Source organism: Oncorhynchus gorbuscha, linkage group LG04 (genome assembly GCF_021184085.1).
Source record: "Oncorhynchus gorbuscha isolate QuinsamMale2020 ecotype Even-year linkage group LG04, OgorEven_v1.0, whole genome shotgun sequence".
Taxonomy (NCBI): domain Eukaryota; kingdom Metazoa; phylum Chordata; class Actinopteri; order Salmoniformes; family Salmonidae; genus Oncorhynchus; species Oncorhynchus gorbuscha.
The window spans coordinates 16,491,295-16,514,254 of NC_060176.1; the positions used below are offsets into that span (position 1 = coordinate 16,491,295).

Sequence of the window (22,960 nt, forward strand, 5' to 3'; positions counted from 1 at the left end):
TCGGAGTTAAGACCATTATTAAGAATTGGAAGGCGTATGGCACCACCCAGACCCTGCAGAGATCAGGCCGTCCCTCCAAACTGGATGACCAGGCAAGGAGGAGACTGATCGGAGAGGCTACAAAGAAGCCAATGGTGACTTTGAAGGAGATTCAGGCCTTCATGGCAACGACTGGTCAATGTGTGCATGTGATCACAAGTGCTCCACAAATCTGGCCTCTATGGGAGTGTGGCAAGAAAATAATTACTCCTCAAAAAAAGCCATATCAAGTCTCATTTGAGCTTTGCCAAAAAGCACATTGTAGATTCCGAGGCCAAGTGGAAAAAGGTGCTGTGGTCAGATGAGACCAAAATGTAACTTTTTAGCCAGAACGACAAATGATATGTCTGGTGAAAACCCAATACATCTTTCCACCCAAAGAACACCATGTCTACAGTAAAGCACGGTGGTGGCAGCATCCTGTTGTGGGGGTGTTTCTCTTCAGCAGGGACTGGAGCACAGCGGACAGTGCACAATACCGACAGATTATTGAGGAGAACCTGCAGCCCTCTGCCAGGAAGTTGAAAATAGGAAGATGGTTCGCGTTTCAACATGACAATGACCCAAAGCAACGGTACAGTGGCTGAAGCACAAGAAGATGAATGTTATTGAGTGGCCTAGTCAGAGCCCAGACTTAAATCCCATCAATAATCTGTGGAATGACTTGAAGAGTGTCGTCCATGAGTGGCCACCATGCAATTTGACTGAGCTTGAACAATTCTGCAAGGAAGAATGGGCAAATATTGAACAGTCGAGGTGTGTAAAGTTAGAGACATATTTAAAGAGACCTCATGGTTGTAATTCAAGCAAAAGGTGGTTCCACCATGTTCACTTATCCAGACAGGGTATTTGACTGTTTTACTTGTAATACATTTTCAGTATTTTTTTTTCTCATTTTTTTTCTCACTTGGATATTGTGGGTTACTGTGTGTACATTTCAGGCTCTAAGGCAACAAAAGGTGAACATTTTGAAAGGTGGTGGTGACTTTCTATACCAAATGGGCGGCAGGGTAGCCTAGTGGTTAGAGCGTTAGACTATTAACCGGAAGGTTGCAAGTTCAATCCCTGAGCTGACAAGGTACAAATCTATCGTTCTGCCCCTGAACAGGCAGTTAACCCACTGTTCCTAGGCAGTCATTGAAAATAAGAATTTGTTCTTAAATGACTTGACTAGTTAAATAAAGGTAAAATAAAAAAGTAATGTATATAATGTTTTGGTTGGGGTCCACCGAGTGGCCAGGGGCCCTAAGCAAACATTTAAGATGCTTATGTTTAAGACCCTAAGCAACTGATTAAGATGCAGATGCTGGAATCTGACCTGAAGCCCCACTCCAGCTAGAGAGAGGTCAGCCTTTATAATATAGACATGCAATACACATAGCACTCAGACATACATTACATACCAACCTGGAAAGCATAGCTTATAGATTACTTAACCATGTACCTTGGGGTCAATAGGTGTCCCTACTTCACACCGACATGCATATTTTCTCATGTACAGAGAGATATGAAAATAACTCCAAAAACACCACTTCAAGTCTGGGCGAGGGAAGAGTCTAATACCCCATGAAATATCTGACCCTGGACAGTCAGTGAGTTACCTTGGATAACCTGCCAAGAGTTGGTAATCTCAGGTTTGCCTCAAGTGCTCAAAGGGGAAGTGGAACAGTCAGATTTTCTGAACAGGCTAAGTGCGCCCTCTGCAGTTATGTCACATATCCTACACTCACAGTCATCACTGAATTATCAGTATGTAGCTTGTTACAAAGTATCACTTCACACATTAGGCCTACACCCTTACAGAATGAAACCTAACATATATCCAAAGCAAGAGACACTACACATTTAGCAGGCTCTACAAATGTATTTTTCATTTATTTCCTTTAAAAATAAAAAAAACATTATGAGTAACTTTAAAATGTTTAACAGTACCAACATCTGCATGGACAATGATCCTGAATATAAAAAAAAACATGAAATTGTTCTTACTTCACCACTGCGACATCACTGTCTTTAATTAACATGCCAACACAACTCACTCACCCAACCATGATCTAATAAAGATAACATACTATTGAGCTGTGGTCTTTATTGATTTTATGATATTAATTGTCAGTGAATGGTTAACATAAAGAACAATTCCTGATCAATTATTAATTGTGTGCATCATATTCCCTGTGTGTAATGTGCATTGTGCAAAGGTGGATAAGGGAGAGGACTGGCTGGCTGAGTCAAAGTCCATTTTTGGGTTAGTAGTATCAATGTAACAGCCTCTACTTCATGTTGTGTTCATATAGTAGTACGGCCTGGATGCACCAACACCAGGTCAGGTGTGTGCAACTCATTTTGCCCCAGGAGCCGCAGTCGGTCTTCAATGAGGCTCGGAGGGCTGCACTGAAAACGTGTTGTATTTCCTCGAAGTGGTTATTCAAATCTTTAAAAAACAACAACATTTTACTCAAACCAAACGCGGATTAGATGTGTGTGTGTGTGTGTGTGTGTGTGTGCGCGTGCATGTTTAGACCACACAGCTTTTTTCTCCTCTCTGTATAGTAGCTGCTGCTGCTTGGTCTGCTTCTCAGAGGCAGGTGTGGACAGGAGCCATGGGCATGCTGTGGGCAGACTCTATGGGCATGTCTGCCCCCTCTCCATGTCTGTACACCTCAGTGCCAGTCTGTGTGGGCAGCAGAGGCACCACTGGCAGAGCTGTTGGAGAGAGACAGGCATCAGACTGGCATTACACACAGACTGAAATTGCATGGCTTTTACTACAGGTCCGTAACAGTACTCTTTCAGGACGTTAAGTTACCATTGGTGAGCTAATCCCCTAGAAAAGACACTTAAGGTAGTAATTATAGGAATATTAATGATGGGAGACAGACATCAACATCCCTCAGGTGAGGTCAGAGCTGTAGGGACTGAGCCTGAAGACCAGGGCTGGTGAGAGGGCCCAGGTTCCTGTAAAGCGAGGCTGGGTTAGAGGGCCTGAAACAAGGGGAGCAGTCTGGGCCATGTGCCCCCTGTGGGGCCAGGCTGGCTCTGTGAGGGTGATAAAACACTGGGGACAGTGAGATCATTGTGTGTTATTCCTCTGTTTGACAGCGTGGGGGCATTACTCAGGTAGTCTTTTCCGACAGCTACCATGAAGCACCATGAGGCTGGCGAGACAGACTTTTACTTAGGAGCACCATGCTGCTTGTTGTTGTGAGGAGATCTCAGTGAAGCAAACCTGTTGACAGTCTGGACACAGGTAGGAAACCAGCGTCTGAGGTTTCACGCCCCTGCTGCACAGCTAAATACAGGTGTGTGTGTGTGTGTATATAAAGGTGTCATGCAAGGTGACTATGATGTATTTGTTTGCTCTAGCTAGCTAATACATGCTAGTACACAACATATATTTACTTGTCCTTAGACGCATTTTGGGGTACTCACAGCTAGGAACAGGTAGGATGACTGATGTGAAGTTGCTAGGCAACCCGGCATTGCCTCCGAATAGGTCCTGAGACAAGGTGTGATCTTGGGGTTGGGGGAACGCCATTACATTTGAGTTAGGACCTGAGGAGGACCAGAGAAGAGAATAGCTGTATACTACTACACTGATCCAGTTACCATAAGAGCTCAAAGGTTACCCTCATTACGAATACTCTCAAGTCAGTAATGAGAGTTCACAATGAAACAGTATGATAAGAACATAAGAGAAGACAATGCACAGTGGACAGATTAGATTGTGGGAATTGAAAGTTGACCTATTTTAGGTTTGAATTGTTATTGACCTCTGTTGTTAATCTGTAAGGCAACCCAGTGAAAGTTAGTGGTATTCAGTTTGAGGGTTTTTACTGTAAGTATCTCCCCTCTGGAGTGTACCGTGCCCTGTGCGTTGTCTCAGGCCCCCAGTGGCCCCCTCCCCCAGCAGCATCTCCTGCAGCAGGCTGTCCACGCTGGGCTCCCCCAGGAGCCTGGCCAGCTGCAGGGTCTCCACCATCTGCCAGGCCACACTCTGCAGGGGGGTCAGCATCAGCAGCAGCTCTCCAAAACGCCCCCGCTGTTCACAGGTGGCCTCATCCAGCAGCACCTGGGCCTGGAAACGCAGCCGACGCACTGTCTGAGGGGCCTCCAGCCCTGGGCAGTCTGAGAGACAGGGGGAGAGAGGTAGGGTTAATACTACACAGAGAGAGAGTCATCAATCTATACACAATACTCCATAATGACAAAGCAAAAACAGGTTGAAGTCGGAAGTTTAAATACACTTCGGTTGGAGTCATTAAAACTAGTTTTTCAACCACTCCACAAATGTCTTGTCAACAATCTATAGTTTTGGCAAGTCGGTTAGGACATCTACTTTGTACATGACACAAGTAATTTGTGCAGTTGCAAAATGTAATCTAGCTTTTTTATGGTGGTTTTGCTGAGTGGCCTATCAGGTTGTCAATATAGGACTCGTTTTACTGTGGATATAGGTACTTTTGTACCTGTTTCCTCCAGGATCTTCACAAGGTCCTTTGCTGTTGTTCTGGGATTGATTTGCACTTTTCGCACCAAAGTATGTTCATTTCTAGGAGACAGAACACGTCTCCTTCCTGAGCGGTATGACGGCTGCGTGGTCCCATGGTGTTTATACTTGCGTGCTATTGTTTGTACAGATGAACGTGGTACCTTCAGGCATTTGAAAATTACTCTCAAGGATGGACCAGACTTGTGGAGATCTATAATTTTCTTCTGAGGTCTTGACTGATTTCTTTTGATTTTCCCATGATGTCAAGCAAAGAGGCACAGTTTGAAGGTAGGCCTTGAAATATATCCACATGTACACCTAATTCACTGTTTAAAGATAGTCAACTTAGTGTATGTAAACTTGACACACTGGAATTGTGATACAGTGAAATAATTTGTCTGTAAACAGTTGTTGGGTAAATTACTTGTGTCATGCACAAAGTAGATGTCCTAACCGACTTGCCAAAACTATAGTTTGTTAACAAGAAATTTGTGGAGTGGTTGAAAAAGGAGTTTTTAAAGACTCCGACCTAAGTGTATGTAAACTTCCGACTTCAACTGTAGATAGATACTAATGGTAATGGCAATCAATAATCATTGAACAGCAGCGTAATGGTAGTAATAAATCAAATCACTATTAATTTTAGCAGCAGCGTAGGTTTCAGGGGGAGCAGTAGTTGTTAGCCATTTAACAGTCTTATGGCCATGGGATGGAAGCTGTTTAGGAGTCTTTTGGTTTGAGCCTTGATGCAAAGGTATAGTCTGACGGACACGAGCATTGAGAACAGTCCATGTCTCGGGTGGCTGTAGTCTTTGGCAATTTTTCAGGCCTTTCTCAGAGACCGTGTGGCATGTACTGTCACACCCTTATCTGTTTCACCTGTCTTTGTGCTCGTCTCCACTCCCCGCCCAGGTGTCGTCCATCTTCCTCATTATCCCCAGTGTATTTATACCCGTGTTATCTGTTTGTCTGTTGCCAGTTTGTTTTGTTCGTCAAGCCAACCAATGTTTTTCCCCCTGCTCCTGTCTGTTTCTAGTTCCTGTTTTCTAGTTTGACCATTCTGCCTGCCCTGACCCTGACTGCCGTTTCTGGACCTTGTCACACCACCCTGAATTATTGACCTCTGCCTTCCCTGACCCCGAGACTGCCTGCCATTCTGTACCTTTTGGACTCTGATCTGGATTACTGATCTCTGCCTGCCCTTGACCTGTCGTTTTGCCTGCCCCCTGTTCTAGTTCTTGAGGGAGAGGTTGTAATCCTAGCACCACACTTCCAGGTCTCTAACCTCCTCCCTGTAGTCCGTCTCATGGCTGTTCGTGATCAGGCCTACCACCGTCGTGTCATCGGACAAATTTGACGATGGAGTTGGAGTCGTGCGTAGCCACGCAATCATGGGAGAACAGGGAGTATAAGCACACACCGCTGGTGGGCCCATGTGTTGAGGGTCTGCATAGCGGGTTGAGTAACAGTGGTCTGGGACTTTAACGCCCCAAGTGGCGAAGGAGACGTGTTGATAGAAGTTGAGCATCACCTGTCTTAGTGATGCGGAATTAAAATCACTGGCAACAAGAAAAGCAGCCTCTGGGTGCATTGTTTTTTGCTTGTTTATAGTCTTGTACAGTTTGTCAAGTGCCAGCTTGATGTTGTTGTTGTCCTGAGGTGGAATATACCCGGAGTGTACAAAACATTAAGAACCTGCTCTTTCCATAACATAGACTGACCAGGTGAATCCAGGTGGAACCTATGGTCCCTTATTGATGTCACTTGTTAAATCCACTTCCATCAGTGCAACTCAATAGTAGGAAGGTGTTAATGTTTTGTACACTTAGTGTATTCAGCAGTCACAATAACAGTTGTAGGTACACAAAGAGACCAGGGCAGAGGAATCGAAGTTGAAGTCAGAATTGAGGTTATTAACTATCGATCTGATGTCCAAAAGATTCCGTTGATCATAGGAAAAAGATAAACGCCAAAAGAGTCACAAAATAGAAAAGTTGGGTCAGAGCACATAAGACAGCAGCCATACAGTACGGGGCCATCTTTACATAGAGTACATGAGACACATACATGTACAGTATGCTTATACTGAGAGACAGAGTGAAGCCACTGTGCGATAAACAATTCTTATTACACAGCCCTGAGACAGAGAGAATGGGAGATTAAGAGAGACAAATCCTCAAGCTGCGGTCCTATGAGAATAGAGAGAGATGGGATTGCTGTGGGGACATTATACAATATACTTCTTTACTAATTGAAATGCATTATGTGTAATAAACTAAACTGAAATTATTAGAGAAAGGTTAGGTAAAGGTAGTAGGGCAGGGTCACACAGGACAGAGCTGAGCACACATGCGGTGTGTTTATTTCTGTAGGTAGTCAGTCATCTGTGTCAGACTTGGCCTGATGCTGATGTGTACTGCTGTGCACTGCTGTGCCAGTTTGGCCAGTCAGTCTGTCAGACCGGTGGCCTGGCTCTGCTGCTGTAATCACCACCTCAGGCCAGCAGGCTGTAAAGTCCAGCAGCCAGTCACCTCTCCCTGCCAAAACCTCGCCCAGATATGAATAGTTTCTTCCCAGAACACGATGAAACCAGACCGCCAGGCCAAGACAAACCAAGAGGGGGCCAAGCACAGAGCACAGAGAGAGCCGAGACAGTCCCAGGAGAGAACAACTGTGAAATAAAAAGATTCCTGGCGAAGGTCTCTTCCTTTGTCTGAGGACAGAGGAGAGGTGAGAAGAGGTAAGGAGGGGCAAGGGGGTGGCTGGTGGTGACCAAAGGACTGACTGACCAGGACTGAAGAAGACTATGGTTTTAAGGCAGGCAAACTCGCTGTCGGTGATGTCCAGCTCTCTCAGAGGCTTGACCAGCTCCTCCAGGATCCGGGCAGCCACCCTGGACATCTCCACCTCAGGACCGCTCACTGGGATCACAAAGTAATTACCTGCAAACACAATCCACATATGAAATACTTATAATATAAGTTAAGTAAAACTGTAAGTATAACTTTATACATTAGGTAAGTATGCTTCCTTTATCAATATACACATATGGTAAAAGCAGCATAGCTTGTCGACATTACTAGTATCAAACATTGGGCAAATTATTTTTTCATTATATAACAAAGATGAGAGCACATCCCAGACTCAGCTGAGATCTATATATTTTACCCAGAAGGATAATGTCATTGTAAGGCAGGGAGCGTCGAGCCACCCCTAGGATGAGGTGTTCAGCAGAGTGGGCTCGTAACAGGGATACCTGCACATAGACAAGACACAGCACAGAGACAACACATAGCAGCCATTACACAGACAGCCCTCCCTGCAACGTGAGTATTCCAACAGCTAGTGATCCAAAACCCAACACAAAGACAGCTGGGCTGAATGTGACCGCCTGCTTAGACAGGTGCAGCTCACATGTTCATACAGACACATTAAGTAGGATAACATCCATAGTTCCAAACCCTGTCGTCAACGGGGAGGCTGCAGAACTCGGGGATGCGCTTGGCCCACTGCACCAGCAGGAGGAGCTGCTGCTTCATGGACTCACACACGTCCCCCACAAGCGCTATCTTCTTGGTGTTGATGTCACAGCTCATAGGAGAGGTCAGGGCTGGAAACTGAGAGTGGCACACAATAATGAGAGGTTCCATATTGGCCCTAGGTGTCAGTGTAATGTGAGAATGAAGAGGGGGTTGGAGGAGATGGATGGGGCAGGGTGCATGGGTTAGATGATGGGTGCTTGGACAATCGTGAAGGGCAGAGCAAGCAGAGGCAGGTAGGGTATTGGGTGGGGGAAAGGTCACTTCAGAGAATGGTGGTAATAGAGAATATAAGGGTGTAAGATGAGAAATGGATTTTGGATGTGTCTTGTTGGTGGGTCTGTCTCTGCAACGATGCTGTTGGATGGTGATCAGAGCCCCTTCAGCACACAACTCACATTGAAGGAGACATTGCATGAAAACTTGACCCAAATGGAAAACAGCCTGGCCAAATTGTGGTTCATTTGTCAATCATCCAATTAATTTCTGCTGCATTCCTTTCGCATACAAAGAGGATATCTGGTTGTTATTATGTATTTGAAGCCAATTGAACGCTGGCACACAATCCAAGCCCAGGCACTGCCATTACATAGGACTGCTGTGATCAGATGCGAGTCTCTCTGGGCAATTTGGCAATTTCTAAGAAGTAACTGAATCCAGTCTGCAGCTTGAATCTCCAGGGGACCTTAATGGCCGGCTGTCTAAAGTGCAGCCTGTATCCTCTCCATCTCTAGCCATGCCACTGCTGTGTTTCTGAGAAACAGATAAGGGGCTCTACTCTGGGCTGTATGGGAAATGGAAGCCTCTGGAGCACTCTGTGGCTGTGAATAGGGAGAGGTTTTATAGTGACAGTCTCTTACCTGATGCATGCTGGCCTCTGCCTGTAGCAGTACACTGATTGACAGAGTGCCCAACCCCTGTCCCTCTCCTCTGCGGCTGCTGATGCGGTCCCGCTCGTTCTGCACAGCTGGAAATAAAAGAATAGGAGGGAGGGAGAGTCCCAGGATTTCTTGTGTTCACTGTTTTACTTGTACAAAGTATAATCAATGGAAGGGTAATGCTGTAATTATAGCATACACCTACACTGAACAAAAATCTAAATGCAACACGTAAGGTGATGTTCCTATGTTTCATGAGCTGAAATATAAGATCCCAGGAAGTTCGCACAAAAGCTTATTTCTCTCAAATATTGTGCACAAATTTGCCAAGATAATCCATTCACCTGATAGGTGTGGCATATCAAGAAGCTGATTAAACAGCATAATCGATTCATTACACAGGTGCACCTTGTGCTGAGGACAATAAAAGGCCACTTTAAAATGTGCAGTTTTATCACACAACATAATGTCACAGACGTCTCAAGTTGAGGAAGCGTGCAATTGGCATGCTGACTGCAGGAATGTCCACCAGAGCTGTTGGCAAATAATTTAATGTTAATTTCTCTACCAACATTGTTTTAGAGAATTTGGTAGTAAGTTCAACTGGCCTCACAACCGCAGACAACATGTATGATGTCATGTGGGCGAGCGGTTTGCTGATGTCAACGTTGTAAGTCCCCTATGATGGCGGTGGGGTTATGGTACGGGCAGGCATAAGGTAAGGTCATCGAACATAATTCCATTTTATCGATGGCAATTTGAATGCACAGAAATACCGTGACAAGATCCTGAGGCCCATTGTGAGGCAATGTTTTTTGTTGGTATCTGTGACCAACAGATGCATATGTATACCCAGGCATGTGAAATCCATAAATTAGGGCCTAATGAATTTATTTCAATTGACTACATCCTTATATGCACTTTAAATCAGTAAAATATTTGAAATTGTTGCATATTGCATTAAACATTTTTATTATACACTTAATTTTGAAACTCAAGTGTATTGAGACTATTTCAGTGCAAATTCAATTTCCAAATTCCCCATTGTATGAAAAGTAACATCTGTAATTTTGATTCTGATTTTGCCAACATATTAAACCTGACTATGTAATTAGGCAAAGGAAGGCATGACAGGAGGCTGACAGTACAGGGCCTGATGATTGGGATTGTGTCTGACAGAGGAGACTGTCTCATAGTGACCTCTGTGCCTGTATCATTACAATGGATGACCTCAGCCTGATTTCAGTCTGCTCCACAAAGTCAGACAACAAGCCCCAGTCTGAGAGCAATCAGTCACCACAGCTGACCTCTCAGCAGCCAATCAGGACCCTATTAATCAAACTGGAGCTGCAGAGACCGAGAGAGACCTCTGCCTTGGAGACATGGCCATGGGTGATGTCACAAATTAGTCCTCCACGGAGCATACGTGAAGTGATAGATTGAAAGTGGTTGTGGACATTCAGCAAGGAGAATAGGAGTAGTACAAATAATGATTGTCAAAAATGGTTTGTTAGAATTTGTTGTCCGGATTAATGTAAAATTGAAAAACATTAAACCATAGGCTTATACAAATTTTCAAAATGGCATGTTCTGATATTTTCTGGCATAGCTTTGCTGTTTCTTAAATGCTAATTGATTGGTCTGCAAAATTAATATGGCAAATGTTTGAATCTTTCTCCCTGACTATCACTAAGGGGGCTCAGCTTTCAGTTTCTCTCTTACGTAACATTCCTCTGGAATAAGGGCTCAGCAAAGAGAAGTATCTCTTGAAAAAGCCAGAGCAAATATTTGCCCATGCTCAGCCATGTTAATTATTCATGTGAGGAGCCATTCATGGATCCTCTAATCCCGTCTCTCTCTCTCCTGGTTATCTGCCGCAGCCAGTGGAAGATAAGGTCTACAGTGCACATTGCAAACAGCCACTCACTCAGTATTGCTCAAGAGAGCGGCATGTTGATCTTGTTGCATTTCCCTCACAGTAAGAGGCGAATACACTCTTAGAAAAAAGGGTTCCAAAAGGGTTCTTCGGCTGTCCCCATAGGAGAACCCTTTTGGGAGGGTTCTACCGGGGACCAAAAAGTGTTCTTCAAAGAGTTATCCTATGGGATAGCCAAAGAAACCTTTTAGGTTCTAGATACCCCTGCACATGGACTCTGTACTGTTACCCCGTGTATTTATTCTACGTGTTATTAGCTTTCTAATATTCTGTTGTTTATGAAGCATGTGACAAATAAAATTTGATTTGGAATAGCACCTTGTAGACTATACCCCACTCACTACCCCTGCTTGAGCCTCCACTACCCACCCCCATCTGGTGTGCATGGCCAACCCCAATTCCCCCCTTGGCATTGGACATGGTTATGTAATGTGGGTAAATATTGTGATTTGTCAACTTGCATGTATGCTTATGGCTTTAAAAACAAAATGCTGTGTGTGTGTGTGTGTGTGTGTGTGTGTGTGTGTGTGTGTGTGTGTGTGTGTGTGTGTGTGTGTGTGTGTGTGTGTGTGTGTGTGTGTGTGTGTGTGTGTGTGTGTGCGTGCTGGTAGGCTTTAAAAATATATATTTTTAATTAATAATGTGGCAATTTGTGTAATTACTTTGTAGTATGGTGCCATACAGTATGTAAAATCTATGTCATGATTAAAAAAAAAAAAAAAAAAAAAAAACTCGCTCACCTTCCTTTCTCATGCCTGCTCGGAAACATTTCCGAAGCCTGCAGTAACGGCATTGGTTCCTCTTGTCTTTGTCCACAACACATTGCCTGCTGAACCTGCCGACCACACACACACACACACACACACACACACACACACACACACACACACACACACACACACACACACACACACACACACACACACACACACACACACACACACACACACACACACACACACACACACACACACACACACACACACACACACACACACACACACACACACACACACACACACACACACTTCAATACAACAGTTGTAAGATTCTGTAACGCACAATCAGACATAAGTCTCACACTATGGGCTTCTGTAATTGTGATGGCGTCAGATTAGTGCTGTACAATTTCTGTGTTGTGGACATACACATGTTCAGACAGGCTCCTAACACTTAGTTCCAGACATATAACCACCTTTCATAGATACCTGCGAAATGACAACTCCTATAGTCTATACAGTGTGGTAAAATCGACTTCTCACATGTAAGAGAGGAAAACTTATCACACCAATGACTTGGAGTCTTCAACCACTATATTAAGGTTATTTTCTCTTTGTCTGAACAAAACCCAGAGACTATGACACAGAAGTTGGCTTCCTATTCTTGGCCAATTCAACTCTCATACTTTTCACTTCACAATGGATGTGGTTGAGAACTGTACCACCAGAAAAAGTAATCAGTTATTGAGATGGGGGTTGAACACTGTAAAAGAAAGTACTTTACCAGAATTTCAGCAAAAAAAAAAAATGACCAGCTGCCCTAGTCGTTGGCAGTAAATTTGTCTCTGTGTTGTCATGTGGGTTGGAGGTGGACAATAGTGAGCATAATAATAATTCCAATGACCTGCAGTTCTAACAGAACCTTGGTGGTATCTCAAATACAGTCTTCTGAGAATCCGTAGGCGAGCGAGTAAACTCCCACTAACATCTGTTCTTCTTGCTAACGTGCAATCAATGGGAAATAAAATTGATGACCTACGATTAAGATTATCCTAACAACGGGACATCAAAACTGTAACATCTTATGATTCACCAAGACGTGGCTGAAAGATGATACGGACAATATAGTGGTAGAAGGATTTTCCATGCATCGGCAGAACAGAGACGCTACCTCTGGTAAGACGAGGGGTGGGGGTGTGTGTCTATTTGTTAATAACAGCTGGTGCGCAATGTCTAATACTAAAGTAGTCTCGATGTATTTCTTTCAAGGAGCAGGACTCTAACCCGGACGCTTATAAGAAATCCTGCTATGCCCTCAGACGAACCATCAAACAAGCAAAGCGTCAATACAGGATTAAGACTGAATCCTACTACACCGGCTCTGACGCTCGTCGGATGTGGCAGGGCTTGAAAACTATTACGGATGACAAAGGAAAACCCAGGCGTGAGCTACCCAGTGAGGCGAGCCTACCAGATGAGCTAAATGCCTTTTATGCTCGCTTCGAGGCAAGCAACATTGAAGCTTACACGAGAGCACCAGCTGTTCTGGATGACTGTGTGATAACGCTCTCGGTAGCCAATGTGAACAAAACCTTTAAAACAGGTCAACATTCACAAAGCCGCTGGGCCAGACGGATTACCAGGACGTGTACTCAAAGCATGTGTGGACCAACTGTCAAGTGTCTTCACTGAAATTTTCAACCTCTCCCTGACAGAGTCTGTAATACCTACATGGTTTCAAGCAGACCACCGTAGTCCCTGTGCCCAAGGAAGTGAAGGTAACCTGCCGAAATGATGACCACCCCACCAGCGTGTCCAGAGATGCAACCACTCTTATCATCACTCAGTGCCTGGGCTTACCTCCACTGTACCTGCACCACACCATACCCGTCTGCACATTATGCCCTGAATGTATTCTACCACGGCCAGAAATCTGCTCCTTTTATTCTCTGTCCCCAACGCACTAGACGACCAGTTTTGATAGCCTTTAGCAGTACCCTCATCCTACTCCTCCTCCTCTGTTCCTCAGGTGATGTGGCGGTTAACCCAGGCCCTGCGTGTCCCCAGGCACTCTCCTTTGTCGACTTCTGTAATCGGAAAATCCTTGGTTTCATGCATGTTAACATCAGAAGCCTCCTCCCTAAGTTTGTTTTACTCACTGCTTTAGCGCACTCCGCCAACCCTGATGTCCTTACCTTGTCTGAATCCTGGCTTAGGTAGGCCACCAACAATTCTGAGATTTCCATAACCAACTACAACATTTTCTGTCAAGATAGGACTGCCAAAAGGGGAGGAGTTTCAATCTACTGCAGAGATAGCTTGCAAAGTTGTCATACTTTCCAGGTCTATGCCCAAACAGTTTGAGCTTCTAATTTTAAAATTAATCTCTCCAGAAATAAGTCTCTCACTGTTGCCGCCTGTTATAGACACCCCTCAGCTCCCAGCTGTGCCCTGGACACCATATGTGAATTGATTGCCCCTCATCTATCTTCAGACTTCGTTCTGTTAGGTGACCTAAACTGGGATATGCTTAACACCCCAGCACTCCTACAATCTAAACTAGATGCCCTCAATCTCACACAAATTATCAAGGAACCCACCAGGTACCACCCTAAATCCGTAAACATGGGCACCCTCATAGATATTATCCTGACCAACTTGCCATCCAAATACACCTCTGCTGTTTTCAATCTGGATCTCAGCAATCACTGCCTCATTGCCTGCATCCGCTATGGGTCCGCTGTCAAAACGACCACCCCTCATCACTGTCAAACGCCCCCTAAAACACTTCTGCGAGCAGGCCTTTCTAATCGACCTGGCCCGGGTATCCTGGAAGGATATTGACCTCATCCCGTCAGTCGAGGATGCCTGGTCGTTCTTTAAAACTACCATCATCATCTTAAATTAGCATGCCCCTTTCAAAAAAATGTAGAACTAAGAACAGATATAGCCCTTGGTTCACTCCAGACCTGATTGCTCTTGACCAGTACAAAAACATCCTGTGGCGGACTGCAATAGCATCGAATAGTCCCCACGATATGCAACTGTTCAGGAACCAACACAGTCAGTCAGGCTAGCTTATTCAAACAGAAATTTGCATCCTGTAGCTCTAACTCAAAAGGTTTTGGGACATTGTAAAGTCCATGGAGAACAAGTGCACCTCCTCCCAGCTGCCCACTCCACTGAAGCTAGGTAACACGGTCACCACCGATAAATCCATGATAATCGAAAATTTCAATACGTATTTCTCTACGGCTGGCCATGCTTTCCTCCTGACTACCCCAACCCCGGCCAACAGTTCCACACACCCCGCAGCTACTTGCCCGAGCCTCCCCAGCTTCTGCTTCACCAAGATCCAGATAGCAGATGTTCTGAAACAGCTGCAAAACCTGGACCCGTACAAATCAGCTGGCCTAGAAAATCTGGACCCTCTCCTAAAATACGCCGCCATTGTTGCAACCCCTATTACTAGTCTGTTCAACCTCTTGCGTATCGTTCGAGATCCCTAAAGATTGCAAAGCTTCGAGCTGGTCACGGGTGCACCTCAGCCACGCTCAAGGTACTAAACGATATCATAACCGCCATCGATAAAAGACTGTACTGTGCAGCTGTCTTCGTCGAACTGGCCAAGGCTTTCGACTCTGTCAATTACAGTATTCTTTTCGGCAGTATCAATAGCCTTGGTTTCTCAAATGACTGCCTTGCCTGGTTCACCAACTACTTCGCAGACAGAGTTCAGTGTGTCAAATTGGAGGGCTTATTGTTCGGACTTCTGGCAGTCTCTATGTGGGTACCACAGGGTTCAATTCTCAGGCCGACTTTTCTCTGTATATATCAACGATGTTGCTCTGCTGCGGATGATTCCCTGATCCACCTCTACACAGACGACACCATTCTGTATACATCTGGCCCTTCTTTGGACACTAACCTCCAAACGAGCTTCAATGCCATGCAACACTCCTTCTGTGGCCTCCAACTGCTCTAAAACGCTAGTGAAACCAGATGCATGCTTTTCAACCGTTCGCTGCGTGCACCTGCCCGTCCGACTAGCATCACTACTCTGGACGGTTCTGACATAGGTATTTGTAGTTGTCCACATATTCTAGGTGTTTGGCTAGACTGTAAACTCTCCTACCAGACACATATCAAACATCTCCAATCCATTTCACAACAAAGCATCCTTCACTCACGCCGCCAAACTTATCCTAGTAAAACGGACTATCCTACCGATCCTCGACTTCGGCGATGTCATCTACAAAATAGCTTCCAATACTCTACTCAGCAAACTGGATGTTGTCTATCACAGTGTCATCCGTTTTGTTACCAAATCCCCTTATACCACCCACCACTGCGACCTGTATGCTTTAGTCGGCTGGCCCTCGCTACATATTCGGCGCCAGACCCACTGGCTCCAGGTCATCTATAAGTCTATGCTAGGTAATGCTCCGCCTTATCTCAGCTCAATGGTCATGATAACACCCACCCATAGCACGCGCTCCAGCAGGTATATCTCACTGGTCATCCCCAACGCCAACACCTACTTTGGCCTCCTTTCCTTCCAATTCTCTGCTGCCAATGACTGGAACGAATTGCAAAAATTGCAGAAGTTGGATACTTATATTTCCCTTACTAACTTTAAAAATAGCCCACCCAATCTACCTACCTCATCCCCATATTGTTTTTATATACTTTTCTGCTCTTTTGCACACCAGTATCACTACTTGCCCATCATCATCTGCTCATCTATCACTCCAGTGTTAGTCTGCTAAATTATAATTACTTCGTTACTATGGCCTATTTATTGCATTACCTCACGCCATTTGCACAGACTGTATATAGACTCTTTTCTACTGTGTTGACTGTACACTTGTTTATTCCACATGTAACTGTGGTATTGTTTGTCTCGCACTGCTTTGCTTTCTCTTGGCCAGGTCTCAGTTGTAAATGAGAACTTGTTCTCAACTAGCCTACCTGGTTAAATAAAGGTGAAATATGTACATGTTTAAAACACTGTGGCACTCACGTCGGTAGCCATGAAGTGCTTTGAAAGGCTGGTCATGGCTCACATCAACAGCATCCTCCCGGACACCCTAGACCCACTCCAACTCGCATACCGCCCCAACAGATACACAGATGACGCAATCTCAATCACACTCCACTTTCTCACCTGGACAAAAGGAACACCTGTGTGAGAATGTAGTTCATTGACTACAGCTCAGCGTTCAACAACATAGTGCTCGTGAAGCTCATCACCAACCTCAGGACCCTGGGACTAAACACCTCCCTCTGCAACTGGATCCTGGACTTCCTGACGGGCCACCCCCAAGTGGTAAGAGTAGGCAACAACACATCTGCCACGCTGATCCTTAACACTGGGGCCCCTCAGGGGTGTGTACTTAGTCCCCTCCTGTATTCCCTGTATTCCCTGTTCACCCACAACTGCGTGGCTAAACACGACTAACACCATCATTAAGTTTGCTGACGACAACAGTGGTAGGTCTGATCACCGACAACGACGGCCTATAGGAAGGGGGTCAGAGAACTGTCAGTGTGGTGCCAGGACAACAACCTCTCCCTCAATGTGAGCAAGACAAAGGAGCTGATCGTGGACTACAGGAAAAGGCAGGCCGAACAGGCCCCCATTAACGTCGACCGGGCTGTAGAGGAGCGGGTTGAGAGTTTCAAGTTCCTTGGTGTTCACACCACCAACGAACTATCATGGTCCAAACATACCAAGACAGTCATGAAGTGGGCACGACAACACCTTTTCCCCTCAGGAGAGTGAAAAGATTTGGCACGGGTCCCCAGATCCTCAAAAGGTTCTACAGCTGCACCATCGATAGCATCCTGACCGGTTGCATCACCGTCTGGTATGGCAACTTCTCGGCATCTGAACGTAAGGCACTACAGAGGGTAGTGCGAACGGCCCAGAACTCCACTGGGGCCAAGCTTTCTGCCGTTCAGGACCTATACAATAAGCGGTGTCAGAGGAAAGCCCATAAAATTGTCAGGGACTCCAGTCACGGACTGTTTTCTCTGCTACCACACGGCAAGCGGTACTGGAGCACCAAGTGTAGGACCAAAAGGCTCCTCAACAGCTTCTACCCCCAAGCCATAAGACTGCTGAATAATTCATTAAATCGCCACCGTACTATTTACATTGACCACCCTCCCTTTTGGACACCGCTGCTACTCGCTGTTTATTATCTATGCATAGTCACTTCACCCCCACCTACATGTACAAATTACCTCAACTAACCTGTACCCCCGCACACTGACTCGATGCCGGTGCCCCCTGTATATAGCCCCGTTATTGTTATTCTTATTGTGTTACTTTTTATTTTAGTCTACTTGGTAAATATTTTCTTAACTCTTCTTGAACTGCACTCTTGGTATGTAAGCATTTCACGGTAAAGTCTACACTTGCTGTATTCGGTGCATGTGACAAATAAAGTTTGATTTGAAAGGACACCCTATTTCCCCATTTAGTCTCAGGTCAAAAGTAGCGCATTAAAGGGGATCTAGCCTGGTCTCATACTAGACGTAACAGAGTAATTGTAAATCTGGGACACTGAAATTAGTATGATACAGTATGTTACATTTGGTATGCTTACATAAGACAGATGGTTACTTAAAATACGGTGGTTGGTCGAGGTGTATGGGTGGGTGTATAACGCAAACATCTAGAAACCAATAGATTGCGAGTTTGAGTCTCATCACAGACAACTTTATCATTTGAGCTAATTAGCAACTTTAACTACTTACTACTTTTTAGCTACTTTGCAACTACTTAGCATGTTAGCGAACCCTTTCTGCTAACATTTCCCCTAACCTTCATCCTTTTAGCTAACCCTTCCCCTAAACCTAGCCCTTTAACCTAGTCCTAAACTTAACCACCAAGTTGTAATTGACCCGTGCAACCCAAGGCTTGATACCAGCATAAACAGAAACCCTCTTAAACCTAACCACCAACCCCTAGCTTATGCTAACGGTAGCCACCTAGCCACCATAACATCTCATATATTTAGCAAATTCGTAACATATAATATGAATTGTAATTCGTAACATATATAATACTAAATGGGTGATGGACATCCACAAATGAATACATACAGTTGAAGTCGGAAGTTTACATACGAGTTTTAATGACTCCAACCTAAGTGTATTTCAACCACTCCACAAATTTCTTGTTAACAAACTATAGTTTTGGCAAGTCGGTTAAGACATATCATATTAAATGGAGTGCTGCGGATTTATTTACAGAATAATACGAAATGCTCTGAGAACAGGTTGGATCAGATAAAAAAAAAAATAAAAAAAAAGGGCAATATATTGTGAATAGGGTGTCATTTGAGATGTAGTCCTCTTTTTTAGTGACATGTGTGGTGATGAGTCTCACCTGCAGGTGTAGGCGTGGTTCTTCCTGACGCTCCTCCTGAAGAAGCCCTTGCAGCCGTCACAGCTGGAAGCACCGTAGTGTTTACCTGTGGCCCTGTCTGCACATATGGAACACACACTCCCATTGGTCTGTGGCAGCAGAGGGGCAGGCTCCGGCATCATTAACTCTGTCAGTCAATCACAAGAAAATGATTGAGATTCATACACTACAGCACACTGGAGGTCTGGTGTGTAGCTACTGCATGTGTTCAATTCACTCTTGAGACTTGGGGAGAGACATGCGAGGATATATATATTACTGATGACCTCAGGCTAACATTAGAAAGCTTTGGAGATGCACAATGGAATAGGGTCTTGTAGGACACTGTTCTACTTTTACAGAGCGCCCCCCATTGCTGATGAATAAGTAAACATCTCCGAGCCTTGCTAATAAGCTCCAACAGTGTCTGCAGAGAGCGGATCACTCAGCTGAGAGATAGTCAACACTGTGTGACAGCAGATAAGCACGATTACAGAGCGAATAATTAATCAACGCCATCATCAGCTAAGGTGATTAATGAATCCCTGTTCATTCCACCTCTGTGAAGGGTAATAACCTTGTGCTGCACATAAAAACACAACTTTCAAAGGCAGAAGTGTTGATTGTGAGCTTATAGGGCTGTAAGAACAATGGCAGAGTTGTGTTGTTCCCCAGGTCTGATGAGGTTTGGAGGGGGTAATAAAAGCAGGGTTATAGGTAGAGATATCACTGCTGTATGTTACTGCCAGACTCACAGGCCCTCAGAGGACCACTGCTGCTTATTACTCAGAGGAAGAGGAAACTCCCCATTTAATTAAAGCAGATTCAGGTCAGTGGCAAAGACAAGTCCACTGGCTAATTTTACACTGGGAGCTCCATTTTAATTCAATCTCCCTCAGTGTTGCTCTAAATTGTGTCCTGTCAGTGTTCGATCGCTGCAGGATTGTCTCTCTTAAAACCACTGACCGTCAAATATACTTTGTTGGTGTAGTGTTTGTGCAGTCACAGGGACAATGCCCCCAGGCTGTAATGTATTTAAATTGCACACTTAGAGTTGGGAGACTGAGCAGCCAGGGATAACAATTTAACATGGAGACTGCTTTCTGTGGTCAAATATAAGTTCGATTGAATTAAGAGATTAGAATACATCTGCCACACAGCTATCTGCCTTGGAGAGCAGTCTGCTGGTAAAGCATCTCCTTAAAAGTGCCAAAGAAAGGACCTGATTCAGCAGAACAGACTCCTAATGATGATAATGATAAGTTCAAATGAGATTATAAGGGAAAGCAGAAGAGGGACGTCTTTAGATCACCCTCAGTATTGTCGGGAGTAATGACCGTTGTATTCACAGCATTTTGTGGAATGAGAGCTGATGTCATTGTATCCATGAGAAAATGGTCTTACAAATTCCTGTGTGCATGAGAGCTACAGTGGCAAGAAAAAAATTATGTGAACCATTTGGAATTACCTGGATTTCTGCATAAATCAGTCATACAATTTGATCTGATCTTCATCTTAGGTCACAACAATAGACCAATAGACAAACACAGTGTGCTTAAACTAATAACACACAAGTTATTGTATTTTTCTTGTCTATATTGAATACATAATTTAACATGCACAGTGTAGGGTGGGAAAAGTATGTGAAACCCTAGGCTAATGACTTCTCCAAAAGCTCATTTAAGTCAGGAGTCAGCTAAACTGGAGTACAAACAAAGAGATGAGATTGGAGATGGTTAAAGCTGCCCTACCCTAAAAAAAAAACTCAAATTTGAGTTTGCTATTCACAAAAAGCATTGCCTGATGTGAACCATGCCTTGAACAAAAGAGATCTCAGAAGACCTACGATTAAGAATTGTTGACTTGCATAAAGCTGGAAAGGGTTACAAAAGTATCTCTAAAAGCCTTGATGTTCATCAGTCCACGGTAAGACAAATTGTCTGTAAATGCAGCAAGTTCAGCACTGTTGCTACTCTCCCTAGGAGTGGCCGTCCTGCAAAGATGACTGCAAGAGCACAGTGCAGAATGCTCAATGAGGTTAAGAAGAATCCTTGTGTCAGCTAAAGAATGACAGAAATCTCTGGAACGTGCTAACGTCTCTGTTGACTTGTCCATGATACGTAATTCACTAAACAAGAATGTTGTTCATGGGAGGACACCACGGAAGAAGCCACTGCTGTCCAAATAAAACATTGCTGCACGTCGGAAGTTCGCAAAATAACACCTGGATTTTCCACAGCCCTTCTGGCAAAATATTCCGTGGACAGATTAAGCTAAAGTTGAGTTGGTTGGAAGGAACACACAACACTGCGTGGAGAAAAAAAGGCACATCACACCAACATCAAAACCTCATCCCAACTGTAAAGTATGGTGGAGGGAGCATCATGGTTTGGGGCTGCTTTGCTGCCTCAGGGCCTGGGCCTGGACAGCTTGCTATCATCAACGGAAAAATGAATTCCCAAGTTTTCAGAATACAAGGCTATCTGTCTGCCAATTGAAGCTCAACAGAAGTTGGGTGATGCAACAGGACAACGACCCAAAACACAGAAGTAAATCAACAATAGAATGGCTTCAACAGAAGAAAATATGCCTTCTGGAGTGGCCCAGTCAGAGTCCTGACCTCAACCCGATTTAAAATGCTGTGGCATGACCTCGAGTGGTTCACACCACACATCCTAAGAATATTGCTGAACTGAAAGTTTTGTACAGATGAATGGTCCAAAATTTCTCCTGACCATTGTGCAGGTCTGATCCGCAACTACAGAACACTTTTGGTTGAGTTCATTGCTGCCAAAGGAGGGTCAACCAGTTATTAAATCCAAGGGTTCACATACTTTTCCCACTCTGCACTGTGAATGTTTACACGGTGTGTTCAATAAAAACATGAAAATGTATAATTGTTTGTGTGTTATTAGTTTAAGCAGACTGTGTTTGTCTATTGTTGTGACTCAGATCAAATGTAATGACAAATCTATGCAGAAATACAGGTAATTCCAAAGGGTTCACATACTTTTTCTTGCCACAGTACATTGTAAAGTGCTGAGAGTACTTTTTAAAACCATATTCTTCCAAGGGCACTGTGTCTTATGCAAGCTCCCCCCCCTCCCCATCTGAATGGAAAGAACAGGTTTTAAAAAGTTACCAAGATCTACTCATGAATTTGAACCTATAAAAATGAATGGATATTCAATTTTTATATTATTTGAATGTCCTTTGAATATCATATAAACCCCCTCAAATGTCAGACCAGTGTTTTGGTATTGTTGTGCACCAGTCTATGAGTGAAAGACAGACAGGTAAAGGTGTCATTATACCAGACGTACCGGTCTCTACAGGAAACACCCTGAGGTTGTCAAACTCCAGCATGGTGTAGGAGGGATCAAGGGTGGTGCTGTAGTCTGTGGAGTCCAGATGCAACACATTCCCTGACAGCTTCATGGTTCTGGTCACTGCTTCAGGAGGCCACACTAGGCCCAAATAAAAGTCTGATTTATATGAGCAAAGGAACCAGAACAGGCTGCTGCACGACCTTCCTCTTCAGTTCACCACTCTGTTCCAAAATTAGCCACTATTTCAGCGCAATCACTTAATTCCTCTGGGTCTTCCTGATTGTCTAGCTCAGGTAAATCAATGTGTTGTCATTCTGTGTGACGCTGCTATTCCTCCACTCGTCACAGGCCTCCAAAGTCCTGGTTCCTGTCCTGTGCTGATGTTTTCCTTGGCCCAGTGAATCATGTGTTCCTTTTAGATTCTTCCTTTTCTCATCCCAGTATTCCTGGCAGGCAGTTCTTACTCAGGTTGTATAACAGAACAAGTTATCCAGTATGTATTTAGCTGGTAGCTAATGTTCCAGATCAGTGTGACAGATCCCAAACGGCCTTCTAAAGGAGGGAAATAGAGAGACACTGAGATTTGACCCACTGTTTGTTTGCGACTCTTA

At 44.4% G+C, this 22,960-nt stretch overlaps 1 protein-coding gene across 3 annotated transcripts; it reads right to left on the reverse strand.

The window, feature by feature from the left end:
* Positions 1 to 1,888: 1,888 nt before the first annotated feature.
* LOC124033759 (hepatocyte nuclear factor 4-beta-like) lies at positions 1,889 to 22,960 on the reverse strand. 3 transcript variants are annotated; one of them, XM_046345996.1, is made up of 10 exons: positions 22,344 to 22,960; positions 19,003 to 19,099; positions 11,625 to 11,719; positions 8,931 to 9,037; positions 7,993 to 8,148; positions 7,700 to 7,787; positions 7,321 to 7,473; positions 3,877 to 4,167; positions 3,472 to 3,594; positions 1,889 to 2,745 (listed from the first exon to the last, which is right to left on the reverse strand). In XM_046345996.1, the coding sequence occupies exons 1-10, from the start codon at positions 22,456 to 22,458 to the stop codon at positions 2,618 to 2,620; spliced, it is 1,353 nt and encodes a 450-aa protein (XP_046201952.1). In that variant the 5' UTR covers positions 22,459 to 22,960; the 3' UTR covers positions 1,889 to 2,617. The 3 variants fall into 3 exon arrangements, with proteins under 3 accessions (XP_046201952.1, XP_046201950.1, XP_046201951.1); XM_046345994.1 differs by having other exon boundaries at positions 19,003 to 19,168; positions 22,344 to 22,959; XM_046345995.1 differs by having other exon boundaries at positions 3,904 to 4,167; positions 19,003 to 19,168; positions 22,344 to 22,958.

Coding starts and splice junctions, on each gene's coding strand:
- LOC124033759 (XM_046345994.1), bottom strand. CDS start 22,458: ATGAAGCTGTCAGGGAATGTGTTGCATCTGGACTCCACAGACTACAGC. Junction 9,038..11,624: donor AGCAGGCATGAGAAAGGAAG/GTGAGCGAGTTT, acceptor TTTTATTTCCAG/CTGTGCAGAACGAGCGGGAC. Junction 2,746..3,471: donor CATCCTACCTGTTCCTAGCT/GTGAGTACCCCA, acceptor TCTCTCCAACAG/CTCTGCCAGTGGTGCCTCTG.